At 51.6% G+C, this 13,987-nt stretch overlaps 6 protein-coding genes and 2 non-coding genes across 8 annotated transcripts; 5 read left to right on the top strand and 3 right to left on the bottom strand.

The window, feature by feature from the left end:
* Positions 1-298: 298 nt before the first annotated feature.
* On the top strand, positions 299-1,045 carry BDP81DRAFT_444782 (uncharacterized protein; the record flags this gene model as incomplete). The annotated part of the gene is made up of 1 exon (XM_060591877.1): positions 299-1,045. The coding sequence occupies one exon, from the start codon at positions 299-301 to the stop codon at positions 1,043-1,045; it is 747 nt and encodes a 248-aa protein (XP_060452263.1).
* Positions 1,046-3,277: 2,232 nt separating this feature from the next.
* On the top strand, positions 3,278-4,174 carry BDP81DRAFT_364176 (glutathione-dependent formaldehyde-activating enzyme). Its single transcript, XM_060586485.1, has 4 exons — positions 3,278-3,544; positions 3,599-3,645; positions 3,697-3,760; positions 3,819-4,174. Exons 1-4 carry the CDS (start codon positions 3,493-3,495, stop codon positions 4,067-4,069), a joined length of 414 nt encoding a protein of 137 aa, XP_060452262.1. The 5' UTR covers positions 3,278-3,492; the 3' UTR covers positions 4,070-4,174.
* A 655-nt stretch (positions 4,175-4,829) lies between these two features.
* On the bottom strand, positions 4,830-6,540 carry BDP81DRAFT_487631 (alcohol dehydrogenase GroES-like domain-containing protein; the record flags this gene model as incomplete). Its single annotated transcript, XM_060595228.1, has 2 exons — positions 5,733-6,540; positions 4,830-5,662 (listed from the first exon to the last, which is right to left on the bottom strand). The coding sequence occupies exons 1-2, from the start codon at positions 6,127-6,129 to the stop codon at positions 4,830-4,832; spliced, it is 1,230 nt and encodes a 409-aa protein (XP_060452261.1). The 5' UTR covers positions 6,130-6,540.
* A 485-nt stretch (positions 6,541-7,025) lies between these two features.
* On the bottom strand, positions 7,026-7,453 carry BDP81DRAFT_306194 (uncharacterized protein; the record flags this gene model as incomplete). Its single annotated transcript, XM_060583253.1, has 2 exons — positions 7,026-7,238; positions 7,310-7,453. The coding sequence occupies 2 exons, from the start codon at positions 7,451-7,453 to the stop codon at positions 7,026-7,028; spliced, it is 357 nt and encodes a 118-aa protein (XP_060452260.1).
* A 550-nt stretch (positions 7,454-8,003) lies between these two features.
* Positions 8,004-8,109, top strand: BDP81DRAFT_t17. Its single transcript has one exon. It is a non-coding gene; the product is annotated as a tRNA-Val (tRNA).
* Positions 8,110-8,116: 7 nt separating this feature from the next.
* BDP81DRAFT_t18 lies at positions 8,117-8,188 on the top strand. The gene has a single exon. It is a non-coding gene; the product is annotated as a tRNA-Ala (tRNA).
* Positions 8,189-9,148: 960 nt separating this feature from the next.
* BDP81DRAFT_364165 (Upc2 protein) lies at positions 9,149-10,860 on the top strand (the record flags this gene model as incomplete). The annotated part of the gene is made up of 3 exons (XM_060586484.1): positions 9,149-9,799; positions 10,025-10,460; positions 10,602-10,860. Exons 1-3 carry the CDS (start codon positions 9,415-9,417, stop codon positions 10,858-10,860), a joined length of 1,080 nt encoding a protein of 359 aa, XP_060452259.1. The 5' UTR covers positions 9,149-9,414.
* Positions 10,861-11,635: 775 nt separating this feature from the next.
* Positions 11,636-13,353, bottom strand: BDP81DRAFT_444777 (cytochrome P450; the record flags this gene model as incomplete). The annotated part of the gene is made up of 5 exons (XM_060591876.1): positions 11,636-11,801; positions 11,858-12,371; positions 12,426-12,974; positions 13,036-13,267; positions 13,324-13,353. The coding sequence occupies 5 exons, from the start codon at positions 13,351-13,353 to the stop codon at positions 11,636-11,638; spliced, it is 1,491 nt and encodes a 496-aa protein (XP_060452258.1).
* Between the last annotated feature and the right edge of the window lie 634 nt (positions 13,354-13,987).

Raw genomic sequence — 13,987 nt, 5'->3', positions numbered from 1 at the left:
ACTGCTTGACAATGGGATACTATCTCCATTGTAGGGTCAAGACTCAAGATCTAGCTTTCACAACGGCTAGAAAAGTGCATAGGGCTGGATTTGGGTGGCAAACCTTGCAAGGTCTAAGATGATTATTGTATTGACATCGTGACCTCTCTGGACTTTCAACTTTTCTTACAAAAAGGCTGCACTGCCTATCATTTGGCTTGACAACATTCAACCAACTTCCACATACATGTTCTTTATCTACCTCCATTCTCTCAAGCCCATATTCGTATCATCATCGACGGGACTTCAATAACGCAAAATGGCACCAAACAACTCTTCGTCATCTGCCAACCCAAAGGCAAATGAGCAGCCCGACTTCAACATGGTAAATGCAAACCGTTCATTCGGCACCGTGCAGCGCCAGATGCCGCCCAACGAAGCCAGAATTATTCTCGAGACCAAGGTCAACAATCACGCTCTACGGCAGGAGCAACTTCGCAAACAGAGAGCCAGGGCGTTCCTGGTAGCGGCCGTGGAGAGAGCGAGAGCCCGTTGCGATGAGCAGATGGCTCAGGTAGCGCAGAGAGACATCGAAGCTGAGATTCAACCCGATGAATTGTTCTACGGTATGATGGACTCGGGTCGTCTTGTCGGTACGCGGGCCGAGGAAGAGACTGCTGACAATCATTTGGACAGCGGCTTTACTGAGGCACAAGAGGAGGCTTTTGGAGATGAGGCGCAGTTACAACAGGAGGATGCAGGCGAAGGTCTAGAGGCTGGGGACGGTTCTGATCTGTCCGAGGGGGAGTGGGATGCGAACAGTCAGGCTTTGGCTGAGAGCTTTGCTTCACTTGATTCATATGAATTGAGCACCAACTTTCTCTGGGATATCCCCGAGGAAGGTCAGGAGTTTCGGGAGACGCGAGGGGATGAAGACGATTCCACTGCGTTTGATGAATGCCGTGACTTTGGTCTTCTTTCCGAGGAACATACCGCCAATGAATCTAATAACCACCTTGACGGGATCGAATCACGCCAGGAAGTCCAGGAGAGTCAGGAAGCCTGAGAGACTGTCACTGGAGACAATCCCACTCAACCCGATATGGATATGGAGGAATCCATCGAGCGCTTAAGCCTTCTCATGTCTGATAGTGAGGCATCACGCCGACGTCTTGTCGAATCGTTTACCTATTTTCTCTCGGGGGCCGCGCTTTTGGAATGATGGACTCCAAAGCCTTTAAAAAAGACGTTACGACGTTAGCTGTAGTTGAAGGGGTTCTCTGCCAGGAAGCGCCGTTATCAGAAAAGTCATCGAGAAGTGGTCCAGCAATACCACTTAGACCCTCGCATCGCGCATGGGGTCAATTTCGACAGTAAACGGCCCTTGGTCTACTTATCATATCCGGCGCGAGTAAGGTCCCTACATGTACCTTCGATGTCCTCTCCAGGAATCCGCTGAGAACAGAGATCGGTTAATAATCGACAAGTCAGCCACAAAGCCCCCAGAAAGGTTGACTGGGCTGAACACATGCAGGTTCCAGCTTCTTCCGCCAGGGTTGAGGGACGAAAAGATGTAGCTTCCTCGTCGCGCTTCAGCGACGAAGTTAGGAAATCTACGGCATCTTATAAGAAGTCGGGCTTGAACTTGCTGTGTTGCACAAACGGCGCATCTGCCTAGTAGTACTGCTGGTTAGCTACCTTATTTCAGCTAAGAATGAAAATAGTTTCTCAGAATTTTCGCCTGTAACTTGCTACCTTCCCTTTAGTTCTCCTACCTATTTGTATTAGAGTTTTACTATCCGGGAGGTATACCCATTTATATTGGATCTCAACCAATGAGACTGCTTAACTCGGCCGGGCCCACATCTCCGCCCGTACCGGACCTCTAGCGCCGGACCTCTGCTGCCAATTGCTTTGCTGCCAATCGCTCTGCCAATAGTAGCCTTACGTAATTACGAAAGTTGAGGTAATTGCGACTATGGAGGTAATTGCGACCGTGGGTAGGTGCGACCGTGTGGGTAATTATAGTAAGGTAAGGTAGGTAAGTGCGACTTCTATGTAAATACGCCAGTCTCATTGGTTGAGATCCATTATAAGTGGATATACCTCCCGGATAGCCAAAAAAGTACCTCCCGGATAGTAAAACTCTTGTGTTATCATCACTGATATTGTTACTATTACTACTGCTACTATTGTTGTTCATTCTATTTGCTACATATTCCTTGCAGTATACCCTTTAGAAAGCCTGCCATGCTGTTTACAATAATGATAATGGTGATAAGAAGGCAGCTTGTCGTGCGTTGACAGGCATACTGATTCCTATTATGTCACCCACTTGCTTGTCTGGCTCTTTGCTTATCTCTTTCGCCCACTCGAAACACCGCTATCGCAATTGCGGATGTTTAACTTCCGCACACTGGAGTTGGGGTTGACAAAGAGAACACCGGGAGTTCTTGGCACTGCGCCGGCCCTCTGGCCCCAGCGCCACCACATTCTTCATCCGACGATTGGTGATCAGAGCAAACCAGTAGTTCTGCAGCAAAATTCCAGCTTCCGGTAACCTTCGAGGGGCAGACCACATCCAGTGTGAATACCTACCTGGATCCCTTGCGCCCTTGCATTGACAACGTCATTTCTGCATCCCACGATGCTCTGTCAGCAAACCGGGCAAACTGGAGAAAACTGAGTGCTTTGATTCGCCTAACGAGTCACGACCCCGCGGAGATCTAATCAAGAGGCCGACAGCTGGAGCAAGTTAGCAAACGTCGATCAAAAGAAAAGGGTCCATGCATTTCCATATCCCCACGGCGCCTACCGTAGAAACTCGTCAAACTCGGATTTGCGCTAGCCCGTGCCCACCCTGCAAGCGCTGCTCAACGGCGCCCACTAAGCCCCTTGAGGGCCCTACTTTTGCTTAATAATAATGGATTATTCGACTGATCCATACCGCTTTAGGCAGGCGGTGAAGGAATTAATCCCTTTTTTTGCTCCTGCCCAACTTCCAATTACCACCCACTTCAACGATTAACCCCGCTGCCCACTGCGGCCCTCTGCGGCCCACCTACCTACCGCAGCCATTGGTCTGATCGATCGAAATGTTGGCTTACGCCAAAAATGGGTGGCGGCCACATTTGACCACTTTGGGCAGTATCACGATTCTGCCAAAACGCTTGCAGGGTGGGCACGGGCTAGCGCAAATCCGAGTTTGACGAGTTTCTACGGTATTACCTTACCGTGCTTACCTTAACCAGCAAACTAACCCCGCACATCTATCATGACAGGCAGGGAGGAGGAGTAAGAGGAGAAGCCCAGCTTCCTTGTTGCCGGCACTAACGCTAGCCGAAACTCTCAAACACGTATAAAAACGGCGATCGGACGTTCTGCACTGTAGATTCCCCTCATCTCAAATGGTTAAAGTCAGCCTATTCCAAACATCTCTACCTCGCTACGTCTTTTACACCTTCTTTCTACACTCTGATTACTGAACAGTATACTCATCATTAACTACACAAAATGGGTCTGAAGGGAAGCTGCATGTGCAAGGCGATCAAGTACGAGAGTGCTGGTAAGCTGACCTAGGCAATTGCGACAGTCTGTGAACGAAGCTGATAAGAAGCAGAGGACCCTCAAGTCACCGCGCTGTGCCACTGTACAGATTGCCAGAAGGTAAGGCACAACATTATAACTCTCATCGAGTTAATCGCTGATCAAACGCAGTGGAGTGGTTCGGCCTTCACCTCCAACGCCGTCGTTCCCCGAACATCCTTCAAAGTCACCCAAGGTACGACATCTTTCCCCCCAATTCTTCCCTGAACGTGCACTCAAACGTGAGAATCTAGGTGAGCCCAAGTTTTATGACATCACTGGCGACTCGGGCAAGAAAAATAGGCACTTCTTCTGCTCCAACTGCGGATCCAGCCTGTACACCGAGCTGGACTTGATGGCCGACGTCACGTGTATCAAGGCCGGTGGACTCGACGAGGGAAAGGCGAGCTTGGAGGGAAAGCCTGCTGTTGAGTTTTACTGCAAGGATCGGGTTTCGTACTTGGTCGACGTCAAGGGTGCTGACCAGAAGCCCGCCTTTAGTTGAGCGGTGAGAAACGTACATGTACATGTAGTTCAGGGGGCTGTTTGTTTGGCGGGCGTTGAAGTTGCATGAGAAATAGAGTAAATCAATTTGCATTATGCCCATTTAATTCTTTTCCTACGTGTAGTCCGTGCTACTGTCCCGAACTAGCTATGCAGTATATACTCCGTCCCATTTCTACGTCTCAGGTACAGCGTTCAAGCATCTTTCCCGTGTACAAAACAACTCAAACCGTGAGGCTTCGTTGCCATGGAACGTCCCAGGATCAAGACACCTGATCCAATTCTGAAGACTGTTGATCAAGCTTTGGTTGGATTTTGAAATTGTTGGTATCACAGGCGTGATACAACTCCTCATGAGGGTGTATCTTCGGCAACAATCACGTCGATGTCCGTGATAATTGCTGTTGTTCTTCTTCCTATTTACATTGTGGGCAGGGGCCGATCGAAGTAGGTGGGGACGGCCTGGGTGGTTGTCCCACCTTAACCGGCCGTGATGACTAAGCCGGTTGTCCCACTTCGCCCATGGCAGGCGCCAGCCAGCCCACGATACCTGCCCATTGCTCCTTATCAGTCTTGCCGTTCCGACAGTTATCTTCCATCGGCAATGAGAAATTCATAGACCTCCCCAATAGCTTCCACCGAGCCAACCCAGCTCATCGGAGGGAGGCTACATTCAATGTAGTCTAGCTCTCTTGGACCTCCCGGACGATCTATCTTTTCATTAGATCCGTTTTCACCCTCTGTTTAGATAAGTATGATGCTTACCGAGTTCCGGCTCCCTCCTGATTTAGATTCTTCGACTCCACCTCCTCGTCCCACTCGTAGTCGTCTCTTCCCTCCTTGCCAGCGCCGCGGAACAAGACCTTGACCTCAAGCCTCTTATCAAACCTCTTGTACGCCTTGGGAGCGTCGTCGAGGTCATACTCCGCCGTAGCAATAAAACCAGGTCTCGCCTGTCCGCTTTCAACCAATTTCACCAGCGCAGCGAATGTCGGCTGCCCCTGGACTGTGCCACTCTTCATAGTGAGAGCCTTGATCCAAAAGTCACTCATCGGCAAACTTAGGTTCTTCTTCATCCTCTCCGCGTTGGGTGCACCTGCGCTTTTCTCTTGAGCCCAGTAGACGCCCGGGATCCCGATCCCTCCGCCGACAGAGGTGACGGCGATGGCCTCACGCAGTATGTAGTCCTGCTGTGCCTTCAACTCGGTATTGACGCACTCCTGACCGCAGCAGTCGACGCTACGGTTCACACCGCCGGGCCGAAGGGCCAGGATCTGCTCCGAGGCCGAGGCGCCGCCCTTGGTGAAGTTGATGGGCACGGCGCCGATGTTGGCGACTTTGGCGAGGCGCTGCGGGACGTGGTCTACGACGTAGACGAGGCTCGCACCGCGGATGATGGCGCTGTAGGCGCAGAGCAGGCCGACGGGACCGCCGCCAAAGACAGCAACGGAGTCGCCTGGCTGGAAGCCCGACCAGCTTAGCCCTTCCCATGCGGTGGGGAAGATGTCGCCGAGGAAGAGCCACTCCTTGTCGGAAAGCTTCTTGGGGATCTTGATGAGGGAGCTGTCCGCGAAGGGTACGCGGACGTACTCGGCTAGGATAAGGTCAGGTTTCTCTACTGTTTTCCGAGTAATTAATTGCAGTGATTGATGACGGAAATTCACCTTGAAGACCTCCTAGATCGCCGAAGTCTTTGCCAAGACCAAATCCAGCGAGCTGAGGGAAGATCTGGTTGTTAGTGTCGATGACGCCGTCCTCAGGTAGACCAAAGACGACAACGCGATCACCGACTTGTAGATTGTCGACAGCGTCGCCTACTTCCTCGACGATTCCCATGGCCTCGTGGCCTACGGGGTAGGGTACCTCGGCGCTGGACATGATGCCATGGTAGACGTGTAAGTCGGTGCCGCAGATGGCGGATGTGGTGATGCGGACGATGGCGTCTTCGGGCTCCTTGAGATGTGGGACCGGAATGTCCGCTTTGACAGCCATCTCATAGGGTTTGCCTTCCCAGACCACGGCACGCATGGTCTTGGGGCGTGAGGTTTGATGATTAGTCATGTTTGTTGTTTTTGAGGAAGAGGAATTGAGGATGAGCTGAGAAAGATGGCTTTTGTGGCCATCGTTTCAGGTCTTCTCATTTCTATGCCTTCTTATACATCTTGAAGGTTACTTGATTGAGAGGCCAGGCGACTTTGTCAGATGCTAATTCCTTCATCAGCAAGGTGAGTGCCATTGAGACCAAACGGGACATATCTGATCCCTTTCTCGGCTCCCATCATCCCCAACTTGTCATTTTGGTGGCGGAAAATACCACCTGAGTACGTTTAGCCAATTGCCCATGCCTAAGTCTCCTCGTTTAGCAGGGTTGAATGTCTGGTATGCTCGATGTAGAAAGGCAACTGAGCCAAGAATCAATCTCGTGAGCCTGCTTTGGGTATGATTTATCCAACTCCCTTTAGTCAGACGCCTAGTGAGAGCTGAACGAAAGTTCCTTCTTGCTCAAAGCGACACGCAGCCTGTCCATGATATCACGTAGGGCTGACAGTGACGCGGTGTTACCCCCGCGGCTCTTGGTCCGATGGATCATGGTAAGCTGACAGCACCCCTCTCCATGCAAGGGCGCCTGGCAGCCATGCATGAACGACTGATGGCCTTTGCACCCGTTTATATTTTGTTGAAATCCCTATACGAGAGGGGCTCGTAGCTAACAGAGGGAATCCACGAGAGGCAAGTGGACCCATCTCAGTTATCCTTAGGGTATTAGGGAAAGATGGTGAATATACATGGTGACGGCCAGGTTTCTGGAAGAGTAGGTGTTCATTCAAAAGTACGCGCAGTAGCTGAGGTGCCTATGATACAGGTAGTAGTACATAAATGAAGTTAAGTGCATCTCTGTGGGCGATGAAGACTGAGTGCACGGCAATGGACCTGATCTCATTTACAAGCGCTTAGGCTCAGAACCGAACGCGGCCCTTCGTGAAAGCTAAGGCAAGCCAGCCAGCAATCAGGGCAAGACCACCAATTGGGGTGACGGGGCCGAGGAACTTGAGGTCGGGGTTGAGGATGAGTGCGTAGATGCTACCGCTGAAAATGGTCGCGCCCGCCGTGAAAAGACCGGCGGCAATGGGGTTAGATCGGGCGATGAGAATGGCAACAGAGTGGACGAGCTAACGGATTTCTCAAGGTAAGCTACTGATCAATGGTGTAGGTTCAGTGAGGCAATGCGAGAGCAACTCACCTGGTAGTGAGCGGCGGTGGACCAGCTAGCAATCTTTGCGGGATCAGAGATACGGTTCTTCAGGCCGTGGGCTCCGAAGGCCCCGAGGCCGACGGCGGTGGCGCCGAAGATTGCTCCGACTTTCCAAAAGGCCTGGCTGCTCATTGTCTCTTCTTCTTCGGCGGTAGTGTCGTAGTGGTTGTTTCGCGATGGCAAGAGCGACGTTGTCTCGTTTGCTTGAGCGCTGGACATTGGGGACGTGAGATGAGAGTGAAATGTGAGATGAATTGATGAGATTCGGTGGTTCACTTCTGAAAGTTACGTGATAGCGCGAAACGCCGAAAGAGCGACCCCTTGGCATTTGCTTAGATAATCATGGAGCTTGGATGGCCAGCTGGTCCCGACTGGCATCTGTTTCGCAGGTTTCTCTGGAACTTGGCGAGAAGCAGGAAAGAGAACTTGACCACCCGGACAAGAGAGAGAAAGGGATTTCTTCGCAGCCTATCGTTACTCCGTACACTGCAGAGGCTTTCACCAGCCGGCGCTTTCCGTTCGGACTAGGTATCGAACGCCGGGCCGGCACCTGTGGACTCGAAGGTCTGCCGTGCGGAGCTCCCGTCTGCAAGTTGAACTATCAACTCCACCAGGGCTCATCGCGCCTCGATTCCACCCACAGTAGGACAATTTCTCGCCCACGTCTTCAAAAATCTCATATGGTCTGGTGGTGCAGTTGGTTATCACGTCAGTCTAACATGCCGAGACGATCTCACGATCATCTCACCGTTCACTGAAGGTCTCCGGTTCAAGTCCGGACTAGATCATCCTACTGGGCGATTGGTTTAGTGGTATAATGACCGCTTAGCATGCGGTAGGTCCTGGGTTCGATTCCCAGATCGTCCATTCTTTTGTTGTAATTATGAAATGGGTTTCAATGTTGTGTTGCGACGCTGTTTTTGAGGCTGTCATGGCGTTATTTTGGTGGGTGTGGGTGGCCACTCTAATTGGGGACTAAAGCTCTCTGAACAGAAGAGTTTTTGACCTGCTAGTACACAGTAGAGATGCTCAGAAAGTGAATTTTGTGGGTCAGAGAGATGGGGAATGAATAGAATAATCTGCCAGCAATCAACTCGGGTTTGTGATGAGAAGTGGGCGGAAATAAGATCATGGACAGATGAGGACAATGAAAACCAACTTCTTGGATTGTTCTGGTACGCACCGACATTGTGGACATCTCGTACTTAGAAGGCCGCAATTGGTTCGGATTCGCACTACTTACTTTTGTCCAATCGCTCACTTTACAATACGTGCAGGGATAAATACGACGGACGCTAAGGCGGGCGATGAAGCTTCTTCGAGGCGTGTCACCCAGTGACGATCTAACAATTCCAAACTGTGGATGACGTAGCAAATGAAGGCATGTTCTCATTCTCATGAAGCGATGCCTGAATTCTCGAAGCAAACACACTTAGGCAGTTGCAACATCAGATTGTATGTACCAAATCGGCTCTTATCATCCCTCCATGAGGTGTCACTTTGAGTTTGGCCGATAATCAGATGAACCATCCATTCGACTCGGAGTCAATATGAGCATTACGAGGCCTCGCCGTCAACTCACGACATACGCGTATTTCGAATTCCTTACGGGTGACAACGCGTCCACGAGACGGTTTCTTCGAAATCCTACCAAAGCTATCCGTAGCACAACTGAGTATAAGATCTCTGACTACCTTCAACATTCTTTCTCAAAAATCCCCGTTCTGCAGTGATTCCATTCTTATCGAAACCATGCACTGTCACCTTTTCAACGAAGCTGGGTGAGCTGGAAATGTCTCCCTGGGTCGCACAGTGCGTGACCGAGGGATATGCTTGCTAGCGGGTCTTGGGACTGGACCGAGACTTTAAAGGAGTCTTTCTGCCCTTCCCGACCGTGTTCCCAGCGTCATTGATAGATTGATTTCCCTCTTGCTTTGTGAAGCCATTGGTTTTCTAGCATCTTTGCATGAGACCAACTGCTTTTGCTCCATATTCGCGCAAAATTTGGAAGCGAAAGCCCCTCGAAGACCATCGGCATCTTCATTCTCCAGCTACATCACTTTGCCCGACTGTTACCAGAAGCTCGTCGCAGAATGCGCCAGCGGACACCCCATCGGAAGTCAAGATTCGGGTGCAAGGAGTGTAAGCAACGTCATGTCAAGTGCGACAAGTCCCGGCCGGTATGCGTCAACTGCACGACTGCTCTTAGGAGATGCTCGTACCTCGACACCGAGGCAGCAATACCATCATCATCTACGTTCTCGTACCAATGTCCCAGCCCAGCAACATCAATAGCAAGCCCGGCGGTGCCCGTCACCCCAGAACACTCGACTGGTCGTAATAGCCATGCGCCGACAGAGCCATACGATTTCCGGCATATGGAATTGCTCTATCATTTCGAACATAACTTGGGCTACACCCAGGGGTTCGGCGATAATCTCACGCGGCAAAAGTACCAACAAATGTCGCTAAAACAAGGTTTGACGGTTAGTCAGGGTGGCCAGCGGAATATGCATATGTGAGTGAGCAGAAAAGAGCGTCTATTCGTACTAAAGAGTGGAAGGATTACCACAGGCTTATGGGCCTAATGCTACCTTAATATAATAAGTCTCTAGAGCTAGGACCAGGTGGAAATGACAGTCTGGCCTGTTTCAGTATGTTTAGACCATTGCGAATGGGTTATGCCTATGACTCGCATATAAGCATGCATGGATTCTGTCACTTTCCGGGTGCCATTTCTCATGGACGAGCTTCTAGCCATAGCTGCAGCGCACAAGAGCACATTACCAGGAGAGGATCAGGCATATTATAGGAGCGAAGCAACTCGACTGCAGACAAGGGGCCTTTCACAATTCACCGTGGCCAACGGCGAGATGTCTGATGAGGACTTCCTAACAGTATTTCTGTTCTCCACCTGGCTTGGCCAACACGTTCTCTTCGGCACTTTCTCGGTCCCTGCTGATTTTCCAGTAATTCTGGATAAGCTAGTCCACTGTATGGGTCTGCACCGAGGTGTCCGTACGATCGTAGGGGGCTCATGGGAAAGACTCCGAGCTCATTTCGACGCCCACCTAGGCGCGGGGAGCCGCTTCGTGCAGAACATGATCATCAGGCTAGACCGTTACGAAAGCGGCGATGAGTGTAAACATCTGTTGCACCTCTTTGACACGACCGACCTCAACGATGCGTCCAAAGCGGCGTGTCGGGAGGCTGTCGAGCACCTGCAGCTAATGTTCAACATCCACCGCAACACGGAGATACCCGCAGGCCGTAGATACAGCACGGTGCAGGAGTGGTCGATCCGGGTGTCGACCGAGTACGTCAGCCTGCTCGACCAGAGGCGGCCCGAGGCGCTGGTGGTGCTGGCGTATTGGGGCGTGTTGTTGCACAAGGCGAGAGTGTGCTGGGCTTTTGGGGACGCGGGACGAACTCTCGTGCGGTCTATTACGGCTCATCTTGGCTCGTATTGGGGCGAATTGTTGGCCTGGCCAAGGGAGATGACGGAAGCCCCTGTAATTTCAGTATCAAGTCCAACCTGAATATTCTCTATAGAACGTTTCCAAAGGCGGAAGTTTAGACAACATGCAAGAATCTGTGCCGCGGGGAATCTTTATGACCACCGCATTCCCCCTCAATTGCGACATGCTGTGTCCGAATTCGGATGCTGCCGACCCCACGGAACTTCACTTCCACATCCCCACCTACACCTCGACGACCCATGTCATCTTCTTCTTGGTTGATGACCTTGGAGAACCACTTTGACATTTACCGTGGAGTCTATTCGCGTGGCAGGAATCTTTCGGCTTCGGGACGATCTTAGAGGGTCCGGCTCATTCCCGAGCCTTCGATGAAGCACCCCAGAATCTCGTCCCGCTCAGGGGCACAGGCAACCCTGCCTTGTAGATTAAGTGGGAGGTGTGTGGGAGTTGCAGGATTGCTCAAGTCCGACTCTGCTGTGGCTCTTCACGCAACGCATCTTGGGGCACTTTGATATCCTTCAGGGGCGAGAGAGATCCTCAAGTACTCAACGTCACGGTATCGAGGCTGTCGCCCTTGGGCCTCGTCGATGAAAGGTCGGATGTAGTAGAGAATGATGACGCAGCTGACGCACATTTGATAGGACCCCGAGGTATCTGACGTTCATGAACAATATTTCCTTTATTTCGTTATATCAAGATTGTATCTCAGGAGGCCTCTGACAGGGTCCCATTTGCACCATATTGGCATGTGGGCGCGCCACGGTAGATGAGTGACCGATTTAACGCTAAACAAATATTACAGAGAGGCCCCCCCACGTGCTGGATAATGCATCAGTTATGATGACTTGGCTCGCGGGGAAAGATAAACTTTCATCTCCGTCTTGTGCCATGTGGTGAACATCTTTTGCCTCCCTAGCCAGCCTGCGCTGTCAGCGTGTAACTTCATGTCAAAGTTCCACACCAAACGGGCAATGATTGTCCGGATCTCAGCATAAGCCAGACTACAAAATTAGTCAGCCATAGTCAAGAGGAGAAGTGGAGGGAGTCTTGGCCTTACTTCTTTCCGATACAGTTCCTTGGCCCGAATGAGAAAGGCTGAGCCGCCAACTTCTGGTCCGACTCAAACTTCGGGTCCCCAAGCCACCTCTCGGGGTGAAACTTATCGTGCTTGCTGAAGTGAATTGGCGATCGGTTGACGGCTAGGTGGTGAACACCGACTGAGTACCCAGCAGGAACGAATTGTCCACAGACCATTCTTCCGCCGTCAGGAACCACGCGAGGAAACGTCCCAGGACCAGGAGGTCCCAAACGAAGAGCCTCTTCGATAGAAGCGTTCAGGTAGCTTAGTCCAGCTGTGCTCTGGATGGTTATATCGTCCTCGCTCTCAAAGGTGCTGCGGATTTCTGACGTGAGCTTGGCCAAAGTTTGCGGGTTCTCGCAGAGGAGGTAGGTGGCTGCGGTCAGACCTGTCGCCGTGGTCTCACTGCCAGCGACGATGAGGACCTGGGCCGCGGCGTAGATCTCCTCAGTTGACATGCCCTTCTCATCGCTTCCTTGTAGGATATAGTACACTGCAAATCTAGTCAGTGGCCCGCCTTGATTGAACTAGTGTTGGTTGAACCTACTGAAATCAGGACGATCAGTCTCTTGCTCGAGCCGGCGGTTCACGCGCTCAACGCCAAACTGAAACTGAGCAACTCTAGTCTTGATGAGGCGGCGGGGAATAAGAAGCAGAAGCATCTCCGAAAGTGGCGACGGGAACCGACGGGCGGCACGGAGGTAGGTGCCAGCCTGGAAGATATCAAAGACGGCATGCAGCCACCAGTGCCACTTAGCATCGCGAAGGCAGTAGAAGGGCTCGCCAAAGGCTAGATCACCAATTATGTCAAAAGTGGTAAAGTTGTACCACGAGTTCATGTCTACGACAGCCGCGGACTCAGTGCTCCCGCTCGATGCCAGCCCATGGAGCTTGTGGATGAGGAGCTTGACATAGCCGGTGATGACGGATTCTTGGGCCCTGAGGGCTTTGTCCGAGAAAGCAGGGTTTTGGAGACGGCGCATGCGCTTGTGGCCGGCGTCGTCGGCCGTGAGAATGTTCTCGACGCCGTTGACGTTCTTGTTCCACCACTGGGCATCTTTCTCAAAGTTGCCCGTGCCCTCCTTGTTGGGAAAACCTTCATAAGTATTACGTTAATGAACGAAATGCCAAGACGATGATGGTCACTTTGGACGTACCATAAATCGTTTGCCAAGCTTGGCCAGAAGTGTAAGACAGCTCACCCGGGGCGATACGGACCACTTCGCCGTACTTCTCGTGCCACTCCTTGACCTTCCAGTGGCTTACCCCACGAACATCAAAGAACAGGTAGTACGCCCTCGTCACGCCGGCAAACTTCGGACCGGGGTAACGGCTGAGTGGGTGCAGGAAAGCATTGTAAAAGCACTTTGCCACAACCCCCAAAAATGCCTGCAAAGTGCCCTGAATCAGTGGTCTGTCTCTGCTCGTCTCATGGCCACACCTACTGCGAGAGCCAAAAGCCCCAAAAGCGCCATTTTGACTGCTTTGGTCAGTTGTGGTTGTAAGACCCCGCTGGTCGTATTGCTTGCGAGGGGTCGCCGATAAAACAATTGGATCAGAGGAGTAACGTGGCAAGTCGAGTCTCTCAGGAGAGAGCACGGGGGTTCATACAAGGAGTAGATCGGAATGTGGAAAGGGCGGCATGGCGACCCCAAAGGGGTGCGATTGTTCGATGATATGACGCATAACGGTACTCGTCGAATCACTTTACGCCCGCATCACGAGTCAGATGGCAGGTCTCTATCAAGGAAACAAATCGTACGCGGCCAAATTGTGAAATTATCTTTTCCAATTAAGCAGTGCTGAAAGTTTCGTTCGATAGGTCCCACTGTTAACGTAAACCCACGGCCGAAGCATTGGGAATGGGAGCGGATGAGTCCGAGGGTGGTTGAGCTTGCTTCCCTTTTTGGCAGGCCGACGTCGATGCTCATCTTGGCTTCTGGGGTAATCGTGGAGTGTATCCTGACTCGTCGGTAGTCCTGGTTAATATATTATACTTTGACTGGGTGCCGGGCCCGGTTTATCGTGCCGATATGGATAGATACCAAAAAGCTTTGATTTGTGGAGTCTTTCTCAGCTAGAATGACAAGATTGCATTACTGCAATCCG

The sequence above is a fragment of the Colletotrichum phormii genome (genome assembly GCF_030913505.1).
Source record: "Colletotrichum phormii strain CBS 102054 chromosome Unknown BDP81scaffold_1, whole genome shotgun sequence".
NCBI classification, from domain to species: domain Eukaryota; kingdom Fungi; phylum Ascomycota; class Sordariomycetes; order Glomerellales; family Glomerellaceae; genus Colletotrichum; species Colletotrichum phormii.
Note: the sequence above shows the minus strand (reverse complement) of the source record. Positions and strands in the feature narration are given on the sequence as shown.